Below are 22,617 nucleotides of genomic sequence, written 5' to 3'. Positions count from 1 at the left end.
AAATGTATGAAATTACGCATTTGCTTATTGGTCTATTAAGATGACTTTTGTCCTTCTCTTTTAACTGTTGTCAAACCCCTCGGCTTCACATCAGACACAGGCCTGACTCAATCTTCACACATAAGTGGATTTGTGACGACAGCAAGTTGTCAACTTAATATTCAGAGGTTGCAGGACATTTCTCATCACAGTACTTCTGTAGAGCTACTCAGGCCTTTGTTTTTTCCAGGGCGTATGCCAGTGATGCAATAAGACCTTTTTGTGCACCTGAAGGAGGTGGTCTTTGCTGCAACTTAATTAATATTATCATGGGAAAATGAAACCTCAAGACCCCTTGTGTGCTATTTCCTCAATGAAATCTCTCTACCCTATACTAACGCGTTGGTTGGTTCTCCCACCATACCTGTTCAATTCCCCGGGACTCTGCCTGTTTCTCCTCCCTTCAGGTCCCGTTTGAGTTTCTCACTTGTTACAATTTTAATAATCAGCATCTTTGTTGCTCCACTGCTGCTACCACCATTCACTCCATCAAAACTTCCCACTGCTGTCCCTCCCCCGACTCACCTTCCAATCTAGCTGAATTAACATATATATTTTTCAGAGAGCATAGCAGCTTTAATTACCTGCTTGGCCCCTTTTTTGTACAAAACTTGCCCTTTGGCACACTTTTTATGTTTCTTTGAATTACTGTTCCAAGATGGGTGTTCGCATCATTGAATGGTGATTAAAAACCAAAACCAAAATAGCCACCTCATCATGTTGCGTGTGCCTTCATCCATGGTGACACTTGCGCTACAAAGAAAGAGTCATGATACAGAATTCAGTGGTTATTTTCAGCATTTTAGGTAAAGTTGTAAAATTAGACGTTAAGTCTAGTGGTGGTGTCTACCCACACCAGTGAGTGTCCACATACTTAGCGATCCTTTTGTTTTTTTGCAGCACTCAAAACCTGTATTGTGCCTATTTCTAAATCTCCCTCCCATTTTCATATGATGGGACAAAAGCAAAAGTAGATTGATTGTAAAAGCTTTTTGGTAGGTCCTGGGACCTCAGGTGGTTACTGGGCAGTATCCATGCTGGGTTCTGTTGTTTACCTTTGGTGTTTCAGACCTCAGGACTATTTCATTCTGTTTGGAAGACTGAGTTCTACATCTTGTAAAGTCATCTTTCCAAATGTGCCAATAGTAAACAGTCATGGGTGACACGAGGAGATGGTAGAAGGGTTGGAACTCAACTACAGTATGCCACAGTAATCACTAAGCTTACATTCCGGCAAAGTGACATATTTTAAAAGTGTCTGGTTTAGGAAATAAACCCCAAAATGCGCTCTAAAACTCATTATTATGCTTCCTACTCCCCCAACAAACTGATCTGATGTGTCCGTGCGTGTGTGCAAAGCATTTCCACTTAGTCAAAGTGTCTTTCGAAATTATAATGGAATGTTTTCCAGCCTCATTTTAGGGCCTCCACTTTTTTTTTAGGTTTTTCCCTTCTTTCTTTAAACGTTTCATGTTCATTCGAGCAGTCTAAATTGTGACTCCTGTAAAATTTAATCCTGGTCTGTATTGCACTGGTGACAACAAACCATTCATGATAATAATGGCAGTGAGCCTCCCTGGCTGCCCTTTGACACTAGACATTCAGATACCTCACTTTTTCGTAAAGCTCCATCAAAACAGAGAGATGCACATATGTATGTGTGTATGTATGAATGTGTATTTGTGTGAACCCAGCTGGGGAGAACTGGAATGATGAACAGTAGCCAAGAGTCCTACCATGCGATTCAATATTATTTACAGGTAAGCAGGGAGTTCATAGGTTTCTATTCTGTAGGGTTGTTCTGCTTTTTGATGTAATGTGACAAACATTTCATTCTGAACGGACTTTGCTGTGGATAAATGATGTGGTATTTAGTGTGTTTTAATACAAGACATATTTCTACTTGTAAAATCACGTGACTAATATCTTTTGGACGGTTCATATGGACGTGGTTCCCAATACTTTGAGGTCTAAAACAAATCACAATGTTTGTGTGATAACAATATCAGGAGTATATATTGCATATCTGTGCACTATATTATTATGGATCCACTTGCCTTACTTCATTTACTCCATTTCCCTACAGCGATGCTGAGCTACCTTTTCATCGTAAAGACTGAGCTACCATCGGCAATTAAATTCCTCATGGGAAAAGATGTTGAATTTTCGTAAGTATAATCTTTATTATTTTAAAGTATTGCTACTGGAGTTCAGCAACCTGAAAATGTTTTACCCATTGTTGCTTAAATGTCTGAGGTCAGCACTTAAACATCCCCATTGGATATATGTCCCTTAGAGAACCTCCCAGCTTTAGCTGTTGGTTGTTTACAACGTTATGCCTACAATGAAATACATAGTCAACTTGGGGTCAGTCCATTGCTTATGATTGGATGACTTTCTTGCCTGCCCATTGGCCCACTGCCCTTGGAAGCGCTCTGGCCCGCACCGACCACGCCCACAAGCTCAGTTTCATCCTGGACTCAGCACTCTTGATGAACCATCAAGTCAGCGGAGTCTCCTCCACCTGTTTCAACACAATGAGTATGCTCCGGAAGATCTTCAAATGGATTCCAACCGAATCCAAAAGAACAGTCACCCAGGCCCTTGTCAGCAGCAGCTTGGACTACGGCAACTCACTCTACACCGGAACCACCACCAAGGTACACAATAGACTACAATGAATCCAGAACGCCTCCGCCTCTCTTATTAAAAACGCCCCTAAACACAGCCACACCTCCGCCTTACTGAGAGACCTGCACTGGCTCCCAATAGACAAGAGAATCACATTCAAACTTCTCACCCACGCATACAGAGCCCTCCACAACGCCGAACCAGAATACCTCAACCAAAGACTCCACGTCTACAAGCCCACCAGGCAACTCCGCTCCGCCGGCCTCTCCGCCGTCCCACGCGTCCAGAAGGCCACAGCTGGAGGAAGGTCCTTCTTCCACCACACCACACGGCCAAGACCTGGAACTCCCTTCCTATCCACCTCAGAAGATCTCCCTCTCTATCACAATTCAGAAAGGACCTCAAAACTTGGCTCTTCACTTGATCCCCTCTGACCTTCACTTCTGCCACCCCCCAGCGCCTTGAGACCCTAACGGGTGAATAGCCGCACTCTACAATACATTGGGGGTCATTCTGACCCCGGTGGTCGCCGCCCGCCTGGAGGGAACCGCCATTCGGCCGCCCCGCGGTCAAAAGACCGCTGGCGCCATTCTAACTTTCCCGCTGGGCCGGCTGGCGCTACCTAAGGTAGCGCCCGCCGGCCCAGCGGGAAAGGGGCCTGCAACACGGAAGCCGGCTCCGAATGGAGCCGGCGGTGTTGCAGGTGTGCGACGGGTGCAGTTGCACCCGTCACGCTTTTCACTGTCTGCTAGGCAGACAGTGAAAAGCAGGCTGGGGCCCCAGGACACCGTTCCCGCCAGCCTGTTCCTGGCGATAAAAACCGCCAGAAACAGGCTGGCGGGAAGGGGGTCAGAATCCCTTGCAGCGCCGCCATGGAGGATTCGCCCAACCGGGGGAAATCCGGCGGGAAACCGCCAAACCCGGTTTTCCGACCGCGGCTTTACAGCCGCGGTCGGAATGGGCAATGAAGCACCGCCAGCCTGTTGGCAGTGCTTCAGTCATCCGTGGCCCTGGCGGTCTTGGACCGCCAGGGTCAGAATGACCCCCATTGATTGATTTCCTCAGTTCGCCTCTTCTTATTCAATATTGTCCCTCCCTGCTAGAAAATGTTCCCAGCACTGGAACATTTCTTCTTTACATTGTTTCTGACTGGATGAGTTGGATCCTTCCTCTGCTAACGCAAGGGGACTTTTTTGGTTTTTAATTCCGTTTTAGCACTTGCTTTTTGGATTCATAGATTGCTATCTTGGAATGAAATTGTCAAACTATAGCAAAAAAATATTTATGAATGCTGCCAGAGCATGCACCTGTGTGCTCTTGAATGCTAGCAATCTTACACAGTAGCCATCTTGCCATCTTTCGCTTACTTTGGGAAAAAAACAAGATGGTGACCTGAGCTTACAGAGTCAAGCAGGTGACCATCCTGGAATGCCTTGGGTCTAGAGTAGCCAAAGCAGCCAAGTATTGGCAAACCCAATAGAGCTATGCCTGTATTATGAAATGTGCGTCCTATTGACTTTGCCAATGCTTATTTTTATTAGATTGGTGTGCATACTTATAGTTGTTTGCTCTGCATGTCCAATAAAATAATAACCATTGACATAATCTATGCCTCTTGTTGGACACCAGTCTTTTGGCTTTATCAATGCATATTTTGTTTTGTAATGTTTTTTGCAAAACTTTATTGTTGGGGAAGCTGCAGGGCTATCATAAATATAAAAATAAACATTGCCTAAAAGCAAATAGTTTTGATCTCAGAAAAAACACACATTGTCATTAACGCCCCTGGCACTTAAGTGAACTATTTTGTGTGTGAGTGTGCTTATGAAAGGGCAGAATGCCATCACTCACAGTGAAATGCTATTCAGTGGCTGAAGTGCTGACCCATGCTGTAGTGGGCTAAAGACAATGTTAATTACACAACAATGGACCAATGGATAAAAAGGGCTGGGAGCAAGCCCCGAAAGTAAGCATTTTATGCATATAATTTTAGTAAAATCAAAAGGTCTTGACTAACACCAAACCTAACAAGCATTGGCAAGGCCAAAAGGTTGCTTTGTTGGTCCTATTGGCTCTGCCAATAGATTTTAGCTATGGTTCACAGAATCCCTGATGCTGTGCAACATGGCTAAAAAAAAAAAAAAAATTTTGACGCAGGTGGCTGCATCATTTTGTAGGCATGTGCCTCAGGCATGGCTACTATCAACTTCAAATATTTCACTTAAAAACACTTTTGTACATGTCCTCTGTCCTGCTGCCTACGGGTGTTGAGATAAGCTGACGTAGCCTTTATGCTACAGATGACCTGAGGGGGTCTCTGCCGAGCATAATATTTAATGCTGTCACTCAGCCTCTTCTTATTAGTAGCAGTGCACAGACACACTGGCCTTGAAGCACAGTGTATTTGACATCTGTCATTTCTTTGCACAGTTAATTATGTCTTACATCACCATTTATCTTGTTTTTTGTCGCCCCATATGTCAACTCAATGTAAACCCAAATTTAAACTTAATATCATTCCTTCGACTGCTTAAAAAACGTTGAATGCAAAGGAAAAGAATGCCCGATTATAACGAAAGCATTTAACAGACTAACAACACTTGTTCTGGAGAGCATTTTCATGAAACGTAACGCATACAAGACATACATATAACCCAGGGACGGCTTTAGGGCGAAGCAGACGAGATTTGGGGGCGCTGTGTTTAGCAACAACTTAGGAAATTTGCGGTTTAAATTTCTGCTGAAAAGTTCCTTGTGCGTCCAGCCTTCAGGAAACAATTAAAATGTCAAGAAACCTCTTGTGATTAATGTTCCTGCTAAGGAGAGAGAGGGGAGTTTTGGCGTCTTTGACTCGCCATAAAGCAGTGTAGAGGGTTAACAAAGAACACAACTATATTTTATGTGGATAGCTGAGTGAATTAGTAAGGTCAGCCTTCACCAGCACTTTAAAACGAATGTATGTGAAAGGGGGGCTATGGAGAGATGAGGGGCACATTTGCCGTGGTAGTGAGTGAGTCCGAGGAGGTGGTCATGGGGCGGGGTTGCCAAAAAAGACTTTTGCACAGGCCACCACCAGCGCTAAAGCCGGCCCTGATATAACATTAAAGTCGCATGTAATGGGTATGCCAAAAATCCCATGAAGGATCTATACAGGTGAACAATCCATTGAAAACCTCCTTCATGAGGATTAAACCTTGATCGCCAGAGCTGGGAAACTCAGGCAGATACTTCATAAGTGGAAGAAAAGGAAAAGAAGGTTGGCCTTGCACTAAACATGTCTACCACAAAGAGATATAACTGTTAGTTTTGAGGTAGAAAGGTGATACGATTAGGCTGCAAGGTGCCACGTTTTTTTCCTCAGTGCCCCTGGCCTCAGTGCCCCTGAAGCAGGCGAGGATCAAAACTTCTGCTTCCGCCAAGAGGGCTCTCGGCCCACCTCAAGGGCAGTTTGGTACTCTTCAGGCATGAATGTCTCAGGGTGGCTTACCTAAGACGGTCTGTCAGGGAGCTGGCCCAGTGTAAAAGAGGGAGGCCTGGCTAGCTGCTGGCCCCTGTGGTGCTAGAAGGAGTAACACTAATACTGAGCATTCATTTAGAGGTAAGCACAAACTAAAGAAGAGTAAAACCCAAGTCACAGGTGGACAGAATTACGACTTCCTTTCTTTGTGTTTCTGTGGCTACCACTCTTGGCGTGCACGTATTTCCTGGCACTCATTTGTTGAGGTTTGCATATTTTGAGATTTGCCATTATGAACTTCCGGTGCTGCTCATGTTTTAACTGTTTTTCTTTTGATCGCCTTTGCAGTTAGACAAGGATGGTGCTATACTTCAACCCTTGATGAACTGATACCTTGGCATATAAGTTTGTGTGCTGTTGTTTGCGTATTAAAAGCAACTAAACCACTGAAGGTGATGGGGACGCATATGTTGCACTGCTTTGTGCAATTGATTTCAGATTTCAGACAGGTGAAGACCTTTTACTTACCCTAAGGGCAGTGGTGTAAGACAAGGCAGAATTACGTAGAAAGAAAACAGTGGGACTGATTTATATTATCAGTGGTTATTCTGAAAAACTGGGATGGAGGCGGTGTTCCTAGACCTATGATGGACACCCCTCCTCTAAATTCTTTAATGTCTCCTTTTTACTCAGAGCAAATCGAATTTGAGTTAAAAATGTCTAGAATTTTTGAAAACACGCATCAAACAGCCCAATACTACAAGGTTCTCCTGACTATTCCCCATTCCAGGCCGCATATATCATGACATAAGTGGGATTGTAACAGCAGCCAGTAATGGAAATATTGGGCTCGGTATTTCCAATTCATTTTGCCAGTCCACACGTCATGAGACCCTAAGTGGGATGCATCCATTTTAAAATGAGTGCCAGCCACAGTTCTAGGTGACTTGCAGACTCTTTGTGACACGACAATTGGCTAGCACCAGTGCTCATGTCAGTGGCATTGTAACCTTTTTTTGGGAGTGCTTTTTAAATTTCATCTAAAGCCTTCAGTCCCAGTGGCCACTTAATTCCAATGAGGCTGGTAACACTTTAACCACTGGTCAGAATTGTGAGGCACTCTGACCTGTTTACTTTCAACTGGAGATTTCGGCCTTTCAAAGCAGCTGTAAACTCTGGATGAAGATTCCAGGTAAAATGGGAATCGTCAGGAGAACTGGACCAGAAATGACTGGTTCTCCTGATAATTCCTCCTCTCTTAGTGAACCTCTAGGTTTACCACATAACAGAACAGACTTTCCTCAGTCCCCAGAGTTGCTTGCTGATTTCCCATGTATCACTAACTTCACAGGGAAGGAAATACCTGCTCATTTTCCGGGCCAGGAAATATAGGCCCGAGTGCTGAGTTGCTTTTTCCTTGTCACAGCTGTTGATTGTCCTACTGTGCTTTATTTTCTTGCCTTGAGAGTGGAAAAGGAGGACACGCAAACTGTTCCAGAGTGCAACTAGGTCATGTCATTGCATGATGAATCACCACCTGCTTAGGGCAGCTGATGCTTGGACTCAGTCCTGGTTCATGGCATCCGTACCGCAGATTAAAGCCGAAACTGAACACGTTCTCGCCTATGGAGACAATTACATTGTTAGACTGTGGATATTATATCATTAAGCAGTGAGACATTTCCAAACGAAGTGTTTCCTACTAAAACTATTGCGAACTTACTGAGGAGCCAATTACCGAGAGCACAGGGGCTTGTTTTTAAGAGGGGACTCAGCTGAGGCTCTTCCTTGAGCCTCATCCCTGCAGGCAGCAGTTCAGACGGGCAGGTCAATGTAAGTACAAAAGGAACGCCCACTTTTCAAGATCTTTGAAACATATCAGCTTTTGGTTAATAAATCAAATGCATGTCTGTCTCTCTGTTAGTATCATGTAGTGCATTTTACAGGTGAGGAGGCGCCAAAGCACTTTTCAGACAAATAACACACTACATGTTCCCAGTGTTAGAAATTTGATCACAGACATGGGTAATAGTTGTCCAGGTTTTAACTGGTCAAATGTCTGTCTCACAGCGTTGCTGCGGTGCAGCATGTCTAAAAATAATTATAAAGGACTATAATGCATCCAGCACTAATGCAATTTTTTGAAGAAAACAAAAACGCATTAGCCTGGCTGTGTCACAACACTCTTTTAAATTAGTTTTAAGCCACACTGCAAAGCATCCACACTGATGTACAGCACGGCTACTAAACATTGTCAAAGCCAATAGGTTTCAAAGGTGAAACCCATTGGCTTTGCCAATGCTTCTAGCGGTGCACAGCGGGTGAGGCCAACAACAAGGGGTAAATGGTGTGTGTGTATGTGTGTGCTTAAATGCATGCACACAAGCCTATATATCAGTGTATATACATATGTATACATGTATTATATATAGAGATATATATTTACTTGAAATGTTAAAATTTTACTTTGCATGTGGGAATATATATCTATATCTATGTACATGTATTATTATTATATGTATAGATAGATATTTACTTGAAATGTTTAAATTTTACTTTGCATGTGGGAGTTTATATCTATATCTATCTCCGCCACCTCCTCCAATCACCAAGACAATGGTGGGCACAATGGTCTTCCAGCATCTCTGAGGCCAACAATTGCCGTCCTAAATGTTGATTGTTTGAAGAAAGAGTGAACAAAATACAGTTAAGCTAAATCAAACATCTCACGCTGTATTCATTGTCAAGGGGTCCTGGGCATTTTTGCTTCACTTAAGTGCTCAAACTAGTCTGGCAAGTATTTATTCTAATTGCCTATATTGTGTAGCCGGTTTAAAAAACGTGCATTGTTAGCGAGGGTGGGCTGCGCTTTAAAATCCTATCAATTATGCTAATTGCACTGCTGTTTGATTTCATCGATTTATTTCTTTATAGGGCCTGGTATGTAGATGGCCGAATACTCGTGGTTGTCGTCACCATTGCTATTATTCTTCCCCTGTGTCTCCTGAAGAATCTAGGTAAGAGCTCACATGGAATAACAGTTAAAAATATTGACACTTGTTTTTTAAATAAAATTTCTGTTCCCTACTGCCACTTAACACTTATGCAGTGTGAAGGTGCTGAACTCACCTGTGAGAGGAAAATACACCTGTTTCACTCATTCCTCGTCACATGTTGCATATTGGCACACTTCATGACACAAGCAGCACCCAAGCTTATCGTTCAATGTACACACGGAATGGCACACGTATCTCAAGGCCCTAACCACACAATGGCTCTTATCAGTCAATCAATCAGTGATTTGTTAAGCGTGCTACTCACCCGACAGGGTCTCAAGGCGCTGGGGGGGATGGGAGGGGGGTGCTACTGTTCGAAGAGCCAGGTCTTGAGGTGTTTCCTGAAGGTCAGGAGGTCCTGGGTCAGACGTAGGTTGACGGGAGGGATGTCCAGGTTTTGGCAGCAAGGTGGGAGAAGGATCTACCGCCAGAAGTGGTGCGGTGAATGCAGGGAACGGTAGCAAGGGCGAGGTTGGTGGAGCAGAGTTGGCGTGTAGGGATGTGGAAGTTGAGACGCTCGTTGAGATAGGCCGGTCCGGTGTCGTGGAGAGCTTTGTGAGCATGGATCAGGAGCTTGAAGACGATCCTTTTGTTGACGGGGAGCCAGTAGAGATCTCTGAGGTGGGCTGAGATGTGTTTGTGGCCACGGAGGTTGAGGATGAGTTGTGCTGAGGCGTTCTGGATGGGCTGGAGTTTCTTCTGGAGCTTGGCCATTATCCCCGATTGAGGGCGTTGCCGTAGTCCAGTCTACTGCTGGCGAGGGTGTGTGAGACCGTTCTTCTGGTTTCCACGGGGATCCATCTGAAGGTCTTGCGGAGCATGCAAAGGGTGTTGTAGCATGAGGATGTGATGGTGTTGACTTGCTGGGTCATGGAGAGAGAAGAGTCCAGTATGAAGCTGAGGTTGCATGCATGGGTGGTGGGCTTTGGAGACGACCCCAGGGTGGCAGGACACCAGGAGTCGCCCCATGGTGATCTGTTGGGGCCGAAGATGATGATCTCAGTTTTCTCAGAGTTTAGCTTGAGGCGGCTTTCTTTCATCCAGTTGGCGATGGCGTGGAGTCCGGTGTGGAGGTTGATCTTAGCGGTTGCGGGGTACTTCGTGAGAGAGAGGATGAGCTGCGTGTCGTCTGCGTAGGAGACGATGTTGAGGCTGTGGGATCATACGATGTTGGCGAGCGGAGCCATGTAGACATTGCAGAGGGTGGGGCTGAGTGAGGATCCCTGGGGAACTCCACAGATGGTCTTGGTGGCCTTGGACAGGAATGGGGCAAGGAAGACTTTCTGGGTTTTTCCAGAGAGAAAGGAGGTGAGCCAGTACAGGGCTCTGTGGGTGTATTCCGGCATCGGAGAGGCGTGTGCGAAGGGTGTGGTGGCAGACGGTGTCAAAGGCTGCAGAAAGGTCAAAGAGGATTAGGGTGACGGTTTCTCCTCTGTCGAGTCTGCTCCTGATGTCGTCGGTGCAGGAGATAAGGGCGGTCTTGGTGCTGTGGTTCTTGTGGAATACTGGCTAGGAGACGTCGAGTAGGCTGTTGTCCTCCAGGAAGCGGGATAGCTGGTTGTTGACTATCTTCTCGATGACCTTTGCGGGGAATGGGAGAAGGGAGATAGGTCGGTAGTTTTTGAGGTCTTCTGGGTCGGCTTTGGATTTTTTGAGCAGGGCATTGACTTTGGCATGTTTCCAGCTCTCTGGGAAGATGGCGGTCTCGAAGGAGATGTTGATGATGGTCCGGAGCTGGGGAGCGATGATTTGGCTGGCTTTATTGAAGATGTGGTGAGGACAGGGGTCAGCGGGAGAGCCGGAGTGGGTAGTGCTCATGGTCTTGGTGTTTTCCTCATCGTCGGTGGGGGTCCAGGCGTTCAGGATGTTGGTGTGGCAGGGTGCGTTGGGGTCCACCCTGGCCGTGGTGGAGGTGGGGGGCAGTGGTGTGAAACTTCCATGGATGTCGGTGATCTTGCTGTGAAAGAAGGTGGCGAGGGAGTCGCAGAGGTCTTGTGAGTGGGGTGGGTCGGCGGAGCAGGACTTGGGGTTGGTGAGTTCCTTGATGATGCTGAAGAGCTCCTTGCTATTGTGTGCGTTGTTGTCAATACGCTCTTTGTATAAAGATCTTTTGGTGGCTCGGATGAGCTGGTGATGTTTGCGTATGGCTGATTTGAGGGCGGCTTGGTTGTCTTCTGAATGTTCCTGTCATCAGATCTTCTCGACTTTCTGACATTCGCGTTTAGATGCCTGAAGGTCTGATGTGAACCAGGGAGCTTTCTTGTTGGTGTGGTTGTTGGTGGTTTTCTTGAGTGGGGCGAGAATGTTGGCACAGTCGTCGAGCCATAGTTTGAGGTTGAGGACAGCGGTGTTGGAGTCGTTGGTGTTGGGTGGTAGGGCGTGAGCGAGGTTGGAGATCAATTTGTCCTTGGAAATCTTGTCCCACTTGCAGTGAGGGATCCAATGCTGTTGGTGATGGCTGGTGGGCTTCTAGAAGGAAAAATTAACACAACAGTAGTCGGTGGTGTGAGTGAAGTTGGCCCAGGGGTCTATAGATGACGGTTCCTCTCAGGGTGGTGTTGGCATTAACATTTATCTGGAAGTGCAGGTGTTCTGCGCATCTAGGTCATCATGGGTGTCGATTGCGATCCTGATGGAGCTTCTGTGGACAATGGCAATTCCTCCTGCTGGTTTGTTGGTACGGTCTCTTCGGGTGATCTTGTAGCCCTCAGGGATACCTATGGCGATGTCCGGTTCCAATGAGGGGTTCATCCAGGTTTCGGTGAGGAAGGCGATGTCTGGGGAGGAAGATGTGAGCAGGTCCAAGAGTTCGATGGCGTGCTTGTGGACGGAGCAGGTGTTGAGTAGGATGCAGCTGAGGTGGTTGGGCTGTGCGGCGTTGTTGTGATGCTTGGTGGCTTGAGCGCAGGTGAAGTGGCATGAGCGGCAAGAAAAAGGTCTGTGGGTGTCCCTAGGAGAGGCCTGGTTGCAGGCACTTGGGCCACCAGGGTTGAGCGCGAGGAGTTCCGAAGTGCTGTAGTGGCGTCTGGCGGCGTGGGAGGTGCGAGGGGCAGGGAGAAAGGCGCTGGGTGCAGTCCAGATGCGGACGGGTGCAAACGGGCTTGCCTCTGGCACTCCTCTGGCGCTCCAGCAGCAGTACCGTACATCGGCCACCATTAAGAAGGGGAGGTGGGAGGTAGGAGCAGTTGGAAGGCGGGAGGAGGTGGCAAATGTGGGCGCGAAGGGGGCGGGCTGCAGAGGACGCAGCGGTGGGAACAGGGAGACCGGGCAGATCAAAACAAGGCAGAAACGGGCAGAAACAGGCAGAGACAACAATAAAAATAAACAGGCAAAAAGGCAATAAGCAGAAAACGGCACACAAGCACAGAATCAGATAACAAGACAAACACACAAGATAACAAGACCAACACACAATACTTACGTCTACCACTAGACACCAGGGATGAGGTGCAGGCGGGTGCCAGCGGGTGATGGAGGGCCTCAAACTCGCGGCAGCAGTGAGGGTGGGGTCAGGAACACAAGGGCGGTCTGGTGGAGCTGCTCGGCGTGCAGAGTGGTTCCTGGCCTTAAGTCACGTCAGGGGTCACTCTGAGCACCGCAAAGCGGCCGCCATTAAGAAGGAGAGGTGGGAGGGAGGAGCAGCTGGGAGGTGGGAGGGGGTGCTGAATGGGGGCATGAGGGGGGCAGGGCCTCAGGGGATGCAGCGGCAGGAACGGGGAGACCGGGGCAGATCAAAGCAAGGCAGAAACAGGCAGAGACAACAATAAAAATAAACAGGCAAAAAGGCAATAAGCAGAAAACGGCACACAAGCACAGAATACAGATAACAAGACAAACACACAAGATAACAAGACCAACACACAATACTTTTGTCTACCACTAGACACCAGGAATGAGGCGCAGGCGGGTGCCTGCGGGTGGTGGAGGGCCTCGAACTCGCTGCAGCAGCAAGGACGGGGTCAGGAACACGAGGGCAGTCTGGTGGAGCTGCTCGGCGTGCAGAGAGGTTCCTGGCCTTAAGTCAGGTCAGGGGTCACTCAGAGCACCGCGCAGCGGGTGCCATTAAGAAGGGGAGGTGGGAGGGAGGAGTAGCTGGGAGGCGGGAGAGGGTGGCGAATGGGGGCTCGAGGGGGGCAGGGACGCAGCGGACGCAGCAACGGGAATGGGGAGACCGGGGCAGAGCAAAGCAAGGCAGAAACGGGCAGAGACAACAATAAAAATAAACAGGCAAAAAGGCAATAAGCAGAAAACAGCACACAAGCACAGAATACAGATAACAAGACAAACACACAAGATAACAAGACCAACACACGATACTTACGTCTACCACTAGATACCAGGGATGAGGCGCAGGCGGGTGCCAGTGGGTGGTGGAGGGCCTCGAACTCGCAGCAGCAGCAAGGGCGGGATCAGGAACACGAGGGCAGTCTGGTGGGGCTGCTCGGCGTGCAGAGTGGTTCCTGGCCTTAAGTCTTATGACTGACTGATGACCCCCAGAACGGAGCCATAATCCCAAAATGTAATTGATATTTCAATACCAACTGTCTTTTGTAAATCAGATCATTTTAAAGGCTAAATTAGGAATGGCAGCCATCCTCTTCGTTTGTAATGAACTTGGTTTCCTTTAAAATACTCCAGTGCTCAGATCAGTAGGCAAGCTTTGCACAGTCATTCCTCAGTAGTAGAACTTCCTTCAGAGAAGTAGATAAATAGCAGGTGTCCATCATTTTCCATTGTTTAAAACGCTAGATTAAGCTGTTCAGCAATAATGCCACCCAAACAGAACTAGAACAATACTGCCAGGGACAAGAAGGAGGTCTTCCTGCACAGGTCTCCCTCTTCAGCTGAGGACACCAGCAGGAAAATGGAAGAAGATCCCCAACTTGCTTGTCTCACTCTGATAGATACAATTACATTACAAGACCTTACGAAGTCCTCACTTCCGGTTTCTGATAAGGTCTCAGCAGTGAAAGCATAACTGACCCACAGTGACTTCAGGGGGGACAGTTTAGATAGGACATGATGTTCAAGGTTTTAATGGCAAAGTGAACTTCATGGATACATTGACAAAACCCAAACTGAAATACAGCATCAAGAAGCATTTCACTACTGTGCAGTTATCTCCATTGTTACAGTTGAGAATAAAACTGAAGACCTTTAAAATGCAGCCAGACCTCCAAGGTAAGGGTGCTGGTGGTTCCGTGCATCTAGAGGCAATAGACATCAAGTCTGTGTTGGGCAGTTTATTAAGTCAGAGGTTTTTAGCGGTGCACTACCAATCGTGATGGACATACACAGGGCCATTTGAATTCCCATTATAAGTGGTGAAATAAGCTGAGTGGTGTGGGCACCTTCATTGTGGGCTTGGGGACTCTGGGACAGAGGTAGGAGCCTAAGAGAGGCACACTGAAGAAACAAATACTGATCCTTAGGAAGAGCAGAATGAACTTCTTTCAAGAACTTGCCACTCTGGAAACAAGAGAGTCATCTTATCAAGAAGAACTGAACAGAGTTTGGAATAAAGTCTTCGGGCCTGATTTAAATCTTGATGGGCAAGTTACTCAATCACAACAGTGACAAATATCCCGTCAGCCAAAATATAAATCCAATTGTATCCTATGGGATTTATATTTCGGCAGGCGGGATATCAGGTACCGTTGTGATGGAGTAACTCCTCTGCCAAGATCTAAACCAGGCCCTTTATTCTGGCACCCTGAACAGGTAAGAGTGACCCTGAATTGTGTCACAAGAGCTCCCACACCATCAGAAACAGCACAGAATAACCTGAAGTTGGTTGAAGATCAGGACAAGTCCAGCCAACCGCAAGTCTATGTTCATGTTTCCTAATGCTTGTTATTTGTCAAGCCTTTACTGATATGTGTGACCTTGCATTTTGGCTAAGGTAGGATTCCCTCCAGAGCTGTTGTTTTAGTCTGAACAGGAGGATCGGTATATAGATCTGGTTCTGAGAGTGGTTTATTTGGAAGAACCCTATAGAGGCAATTGCAGTGATCGAGGCATAAAATAGCCACGGCTAAAACCGGGGAAATTTTCTGGGCAAGGAGGAAGCCTGGTAGATCACCCCTCCCCCCCAACCTCAGCATTCTCAGATGTTGAAATGCTGTTTTGGTGACATTGCTTACCTTATGTTGATATTTGTGTAAAGAGTAAATGATTACTGAAGGGTATCTGGAAGCTATATAATGCTTCTTTCATGGTTCAAGGAAGCTCATGATCAGACTGCATACCCGGATTATAAACCTTGGAAGTGAATCTTTTTAGCTCTGTGTCCTCTAGAGTGCATTCCACATGGATAACATAATAAAAAAACAATTTATAAAGGGTAGGATGGATTGCTAGAGCTGTGGATGCTGACTATGAGCTTTTCAACGTTTTCAATGCAGTCATTGATTGTACTATTGAATACTGCATCAGTGGTGAAAAACTTAATTTTTTTAGTGTTCTTTGGGGCATAATCATACTCTGTTTGCGCCGAATGTCCGTCAAAAATGTTGACATATTCGGCGCAAACCTTGCACCATATTTATACTATGACGCCCGACCCCGCGAATGTCAAAATTCCTCTGTGTGCGTCATTTTCTGTTTGTGGGAAACCACCTTGCATTAATGACATGCAAGGTAGGTGTTCCTGTCCAAAAAAATTACTTTAAGGCCTGTGCGCCTTATTTATACTCCCCCGTCATTTTGACGCACAGGAGGGGGCAGGCCTTAAAAAACTGCACCCAGCCTGCTGTGCGCCGTTTTTTAACGCCTGGGTGAGATCAGGCGTTAAGGGACCTGTGGGCTCATGACCATGGAAGCAGTCCACAGGTGCCCTTCCCTGCCCCCAGGGACACCCTCTGCCACCCCCACCCTCCCCTGGAGGACACCCATGGATGGGGGGACCCATCCCAGGTAAGTACAGGTAAGTTGAGGTAGGACTATTTAAAAAAAAAATAGTGGCATAGGGGGCCTAACTTGAGCCCCCCTACATGCCACGGTGCCCAATGGCCATGCCCAGGGGCTAGGAGTCCCCTGGGCATGGCCATTGGGCAGGGGGGCATGACTCCTGTCTTTGCTAAGACAGGAGTCATTTCTATGGGGGTTGTGCGTCAAAAAATGGCGCTAGTCCGGTTAGAGCCATGATTTTTTACTCTAACCTGACTTGCACCATTTTTTGACGCACAACCCCCATTTTCCCCTATGCCGGGGCTGCCTGGTTCGAGTCATTTTTTTTACTCTGACCAGCCCGCAGCATCAGCTAATGTCATAAATAAGGCGCCCGCCTGGCGCGTTGGAATGGTGTTAGCCGGTGGTAAATGTTTTGACGCAAACCAGCACCGGCGCAGGTTTGCGTCAAAAAGTATAAATATGGGCCTTTGATCGAAATACATGTCTTTTTAGAGAAAAATATTTTTTACTGCTCATGAGAACTGCATTAAGATGATTCCTGTTTAGACCTTTTCTACAGGGCTTTATTTTTGTGTTTCCATTTAAGTGTGATGTTATGCAAAATGTAAAAGAAAATTTAAAGTAAAAAGGAATAGTATATTTTGTTGTTTTATAGCTATGAATAATACCTAAAAGCATTTCTGTTAGGGGAATGGTAAAATATCAGCTGTTCTCTTCCAAGATTCCAACTGTGTCTCACTAATGGAATAAAATTACTGGCTTGGTAGAAGGAAGAGGGAAAAAGTATTTCGTCACTACAGCAAACCTCTGCCTCTCCTGAGCATGTCTTATTCACAAACAGAGATGAGCCACTTCTCCACCATCAATTCCTAGCTCACCGTTTTGGTAGCTGGTCAGTCTGAAAGATTAGATCCTGAAGGTAGCGATGTTACACGGGGATTCAGAGACTGAAACACACAGTTCCAAACAGTCGAGATAAAGGCTGCCATGTGCAGATGAAAGAACTCTAAACATAAAATTTCACTGCTAGAAATTACTCTTTTAAACAACTTCAATAATATGGTACACAAGATTCCTATGGCAATACAGCGGGAATGCAGTGGTACAGCCATAGTACACACTTTATTCTGAGCAGCAAATACATTCAATGGGAGTGGGAAAACTGTCTGAAGAACAAGTGACAAAAGTCTTCAAGTGGCATGGTCCTTTGTTAGGTCATCTCAAGGCAAAGATTAAGCCACTGACAAAAACTTACCTTCAGACTTAGGGCCCAGCCCAATTTAGAGTTTGGCCGTATTACAAATGTATTTGGATATAATGCACTTGTAATACTGGCAAAAGGATACCTGTTGCGTTTGTTACAGAGTAACCCATCCGCCAAACTTAAAATCAGGCCCTTAGTCAGTCTTAGATGACAGATTAATTCCAGTGCAGGATGGGGATATCCAGTGAAGAGCAGTACCATCCAGTTGTCTTCGTACCCCTGGTCAGGTTGATTGTAATTGCTGAAACAGGAGCAGGAGTTAGAACTGAGAGCTTCCAGAAAATATGCCATATCCGTATACCAGTATCCTCAAATGGTCTGACGGTGGCCCAAGGAGTGATCTACCTTCAGCGTTAGCCAAAGTAATTATTTTTTCTAAAAATGGGGAGCAAAAGCCAATTTTGCATTATTGAGTATTCAAACTTAGGCCCTGATTCCGGGTGTGCTGGAGGCGGAGGTATTATTTTACACACCTGATCCAAATCAACACTAGCTCTTAATTTTAGACTTTCTGAATTTTATAATTATTTACCTGCCACAAGCCATCGGGGGATAAATTTAGCAATAATATTAAAATACAAGTTTTCACTCTTTGTTCAACCTTCTCATCATGACTGATTGAATGTCTTAATTCCTTTTAGGGTACCTTGGTTACACTAGTGGATTTTCCCTGACCTGTATGTTCTTTTTCCTCATTGTGGTAAGTTCTGAATGCTAAACTAAATTGTCATCCACAGTTGTATTTTTTGGGGATCATATTGTTTGATCCAGATTAAGCACAGTGTTCATTTCCTTATAGGTTGTCTACAAAAAGTTCCATATTCCTTGTCCTTTACCAGAACTGAATGGAACAATGCATAGTCTACCAAATGATAAATCTACAATTGAAGAGATGTGTACACCAAAGTATTTCACCTTCAATTCAAAGGTAACTTTATTTTTATCTAAGCTTGTATGTTTAAGACCTCAAATTGTCTGGACCCTAATCGTGTGCCCTGTGATATGGGACTGTAGGGAATTGGTAATTGCATCCTCTGTTGCAATCACTGAATATTATGGTTTCCTTTATGACTCTATTGTGTCCTGTTACCAGTGGACCAAGTTGATCAATTTGATGTTGTTTTTAGAAGTGTTCGGGAAATAAATGGACTAGGAATAAATATGATGCAACAAGCAGTTTTAAAAGTTAAGAACAGATTATTGGATGTAAAGACACATAAGCTACACACCATGCAGTCATTGAAGCAGTGCATATGCTATGATTTTGAGAGCTTATAGTGCAATGCTCACAGCAGGCTCGGCTGTGAATGAAGGTGGCATAAATAGTTCATAAGAACTTTTCGTAAAATATAGCTATGTTTATTATGTAAGGAAATAGCCCATTTTCCTCTAATGTAAGATCCTTTTTCAATTGTAATAGTTTTCTTGTTAGTAATTAGAGTGACATTTTCAGACACAATTAACTTGAAAAATACCACTATACTTGCTGTCACCATATTAATTTCAGCTTATAGTTCATGTGCTTTTTCATTAAATAAACCCTCTGCCTCTACACCTTATGCAATTAGCAAACTTGCATTGGATCCACTTAATAATACACACAGTTCGAAAACGTTTGTGAACAGTTTTTATTTTACGTTCTATCGATTGACTTTTTCCTGCACCAGAGTACAGGAAAACATTACTTGTCAATATAGGGATGAAGTAAACTCAGAGAAATATAAACAGAAGTCAGAGCGTTAATGTGAGCAATTGTATTTTCACTGGTTCCCTTGACACTTTTTGATTTGTTTTTTGGGCCCTTAAGATTTGCCTTTTGCTGGCATTTGGAGCATGCTGTCCCAGCAGCAGGCACCATATGTCCTTTTCAAAATGACATGCCCTTCACTTTCAATGCAGCTCATCATGCAAGCCTGAACAGCCTGGAGATCGGAACACTAGTCTCACTCTCGAATGTGTTTAATATGTAATACTTATACTCCAGTTTTGTAATTAGAGATGGCAAGGTCATGACTAAAGGTATGTGGGTAGCTATTAAGTGAATGCTGCGACAAATCTTTTACCCTTCACAAATCAGAAATGTCTCTGCGATGTAGTAGGTCATCTGATAAGCTGTCACATGGCAGCAATATATTCCATATGTGGGTGAATTAATGAAAACCCGTAACCTGAATCTTTTAAGTTCTGGCGATGACAGGTTTGAGTTTTACAATGTGACTGTACTTTTGGCTGAAGCAAACATTTGTTAATGTAAATTTAAAACATTTTTAGTCTCACACGGAATATTAACTATTTCAGACATATTTTGCAGTGAATGTTAATTTTAGTATGTGGTTAATATCTCCTGAGTTGGCAGTAAATTATATTAATTTATGCCACTATAGCTTGCTAGGGATTGCCAAGCTCTTGACTGAAGAGTTTTGCTAGCAGATAGGGTAAGAAGGGGCAGACATCATCTACATGAAAAGGTGTGGCATGACCCTAAGGTGGCAAGCCAAATCGTCAGAAACGGCACTCCCAGCTTTTTGACCCCAGGAAATGTACCCAGTTTAAAAAAAAAGATTTCTATTTGCTCTTCCTGGGGATAACATTTGGTTTCTGTCGAGTGTATTTTCATTTAGGGGTGGTATTTAAGAGCTAGGAAGTTTTTCCTCATAGGCTATCTTGTGGAGCTGTCTCTATTAGATGTAGACTGCTACTAAGTAAATCCACTTACATCATGTTATTACAATAACAGGCGTGTTTGGTGTGGGGAACACTTTAATATTGGACAAAGATTCCTTATTCTGTGACATTGCTGGATCTGTCCTTAAAAGGCCCAGCATATCCAGAAGGGTCTCAAAGATCAAGGAAGAAGATTCCCTCACAATGTGGAGGAAATATCTGAGGAGTCCCCTGAATGGTCCACTTGAGGTATGTTGCAGGCAGCACATTCTGGTTGGCTGAGGTGAGGCCCAAGCCAGGCAGAACTTACCATTCCCATTAAGGGTGGGTGATTACACTCACTGTATAACCTGCGCTCACCCTTGGGTAGCTTGGCACAGAGCAATCAGTCTTATCACAGAGTAAAGCATTAACACAGCACATCCACACAATAAGTACAGTGAGCATCACAAATGAGACTTCACACGAGGTGTATGTAGGCAGCACAAGACCCACCCCAGCAGTCACCCTAATTCAAAATAAAATTGTTGTAGGATGCGCCCTGGTTCCCAACGATACCAACAACGTATACATACAGAGAACTATAGCTCTTTTGAAATAGCTCTATGGCATAGGCCGCACCACTAAACGTCAATGCCAGCTGCTATTATAAACAACAGACATGGCAACGCTACCGCAGGGTGAAATCTAGCCCAGACACTCGCTCCCACACTCTTACTCCACACTGCTATGCGGTGCCATGGATATCAGTCATGCTAGAATACACACACTGTCACACACTCGCTTCCAGCACCCTACTGCAGTGCTATGACAGACGGCAGGTGAGGTGTAGATGAGTTTGCATACCCTTTTTGGACCCAAACCTTCCTCCAACCAATTCCCACCACCAGTTAGCGATGAAGCAGCCTTTTCCCAATACTAGGCCACTCGTGGCTGGTGATTACACTTAGACAGGATCCCGGGCAAAGGTACAGTGAAAGAAAGAGAGAATGGCTGATCAAGCCACAGTCGGCAAATGAAGGTTTGGTCCCCACTCGGAAAGTTCACTCAGGGGTCTCCACACCAGCCTTCGGGCGTGGCCCCTGGTCTACAAAGCACAGGGAGAGGGTCGCCTTAGGACGCACTGTTCACAGTGGTGCCCAGCCAAGCCAGACATCCCACTTTACAGATAGTTACCAATCTGGCACCTCCCAGGACAGGAGGCACCAGGTCTGGGGCCCGATGACTTGGACTGCTCCAAGCGTCCCGGTTGCACACAAAGAGTTTACCAAATTCTTTGCCCTCCTGGTATGGGCACAAGGTCTGGTGCACGATGGCCTGAGTCGAACAAGAAACTTCAGAATGCAGACGCAAAGTGCTCAATGCAGGACCTCCATGAGATGAGGCCCAACATCTGGTGCGCTATGACTTGAGTCACACCAGACAATTCCACTCTTACACTAAAGGTCACCACTGCTGTGTCTCGCTGGAATGAGGCACAGAGTCTGGTGCATGATGGCCTGAGTCGCACCAGACAATCCCGCTTGCACACAATAAATTACCACTGCTGTGCCTCCCTGGAATGAGGCACAGCATCTGGTGCACAATGACTTAAGTCGCACCAGACAATCCCATTTGCACACAATGAGTTCCAGTACGTGCTTCCCTGGAATGAGGCACAACATCTGGTGCACGATGGCTTGAGTCACACCAGACAATCCCGCTGGCACATGACAAGTTCCAATGCTGTGCCTCCCTGGAATGAGGCACAACGTCTGGTGACTTGAGTCGCACCAGACAATCCTGCTTGCAGACAAAAGGTTATCACTGCAGTGCCTCCCGCAAATTAGATGCTACGCCTGGTGCGCAATGACTTGAGTCGCACCAGGCACTTCTGAACACACACAATCAGTTCCCATTCCGTACCTCGCTGGAATGAGACACAACGCCTGGTGCATGACGTCTTGAGTCACACCAAACCAATCCGGTCACACACACAGACACCAGTTCAGCGGTACCGCACGAGGTAGAATGCAACACCTTTGAGGGTGGCAACCAGTGACACAGCCAACGGACACAATGAGCATGCAGCCGGGTATTGCATGAGAGAAATGCGGCTCTCTCAACAACAATGGCCCATTCGGGGTCCTGCAACCAGTAATCTGTTCACTATAAACCAAACACTTATGCGTGACATCGCCCCACAATAATGGGCCACACCCCTTAAATGGGGGTAGCACTTTGCAGGCTCTGCACCAGGCAGACTTAGGGGGTCATTCAGACCCCGGCGGGCGGCAGGAGCCGCCCGCCTGGAGGGAACCGCCATATGGCCGCTCCGCGGTCGAAAGACCGCGGAGGCCATTCTGGCTTTCCCGCTGGGCTGGCGGGCGACTGCCAGCAGGCTGCCCGCCAGCCCAGCGGGAAACCCCTTCCCACGAGGAAGCCGGCTCCGAATGGAGCCGGCGGAGTCGGAAGGTGCGACGGGTGCAGTTGCACCCGTCGCGAATTCCAGTGTCTGCTGAGCAGACACTGGAATTCAAAGTGGGGCCCTCTTACGGGGGCCCCTGCAGTGCCCATGCCACAGGGGCCCCACGACACCCCTCACCGCCATCCTG

At 46.2% G+C, this 22,617-nt stretch overlaps 1 protein-coding gene across 1 annotated transcript in view; it reads left to right on the top strand.

Annotated features, from left to right (window-relative positions):
- Positions 1-22,617, top strand: part of SLC38A1 (solute carrier family 38 member 1) — a 412,157-nt gene that overhangs the window by 309,756 nt on the left and 79,784 nt on the right. Inside the window, exons 7-10 of the mRNA XM_069229085.1 lie at positions 2,126-2,207; positions 9,062-9,144; positions 18,001-18,059; positions 18,159-18,287. Of these exons, the coding sequence (XP_069085186.1) occupies positions 2,126-2,207; positions 9,062-9,144; positions 18,001-18,059; positions 18,159-18,287 (353 nt within the window). The remainder of the gene's footprint in view (positions 1-2,125; positions 2,208-9,061; positions 9,145-18,000; positions 18,060-18,158; positions 18,288-22,617) is intronic.

The sequence above is a fragment of the Pleurodeles waltl genome, chromosome 4_1 (assembly GCF_031143425.1).
Source record: "Pleurodeles waltl isolate 20211129_DDA chromosome 4_1, aPleWal1.hap1.20221129, whole genome shotgun sequence".
NCBI classification, from domain to species: Eukaryota; Metazoa; Chordata; class Amphibia; order Caudata; family Salamandridae; genus Pleurodeles; species Pleurodeles waltl.
The sequence above is the reverse complement of the archived record's forward strand: the minus strand, read 5'-3'. Positions and strand labels throughout refer to the sequence as shown.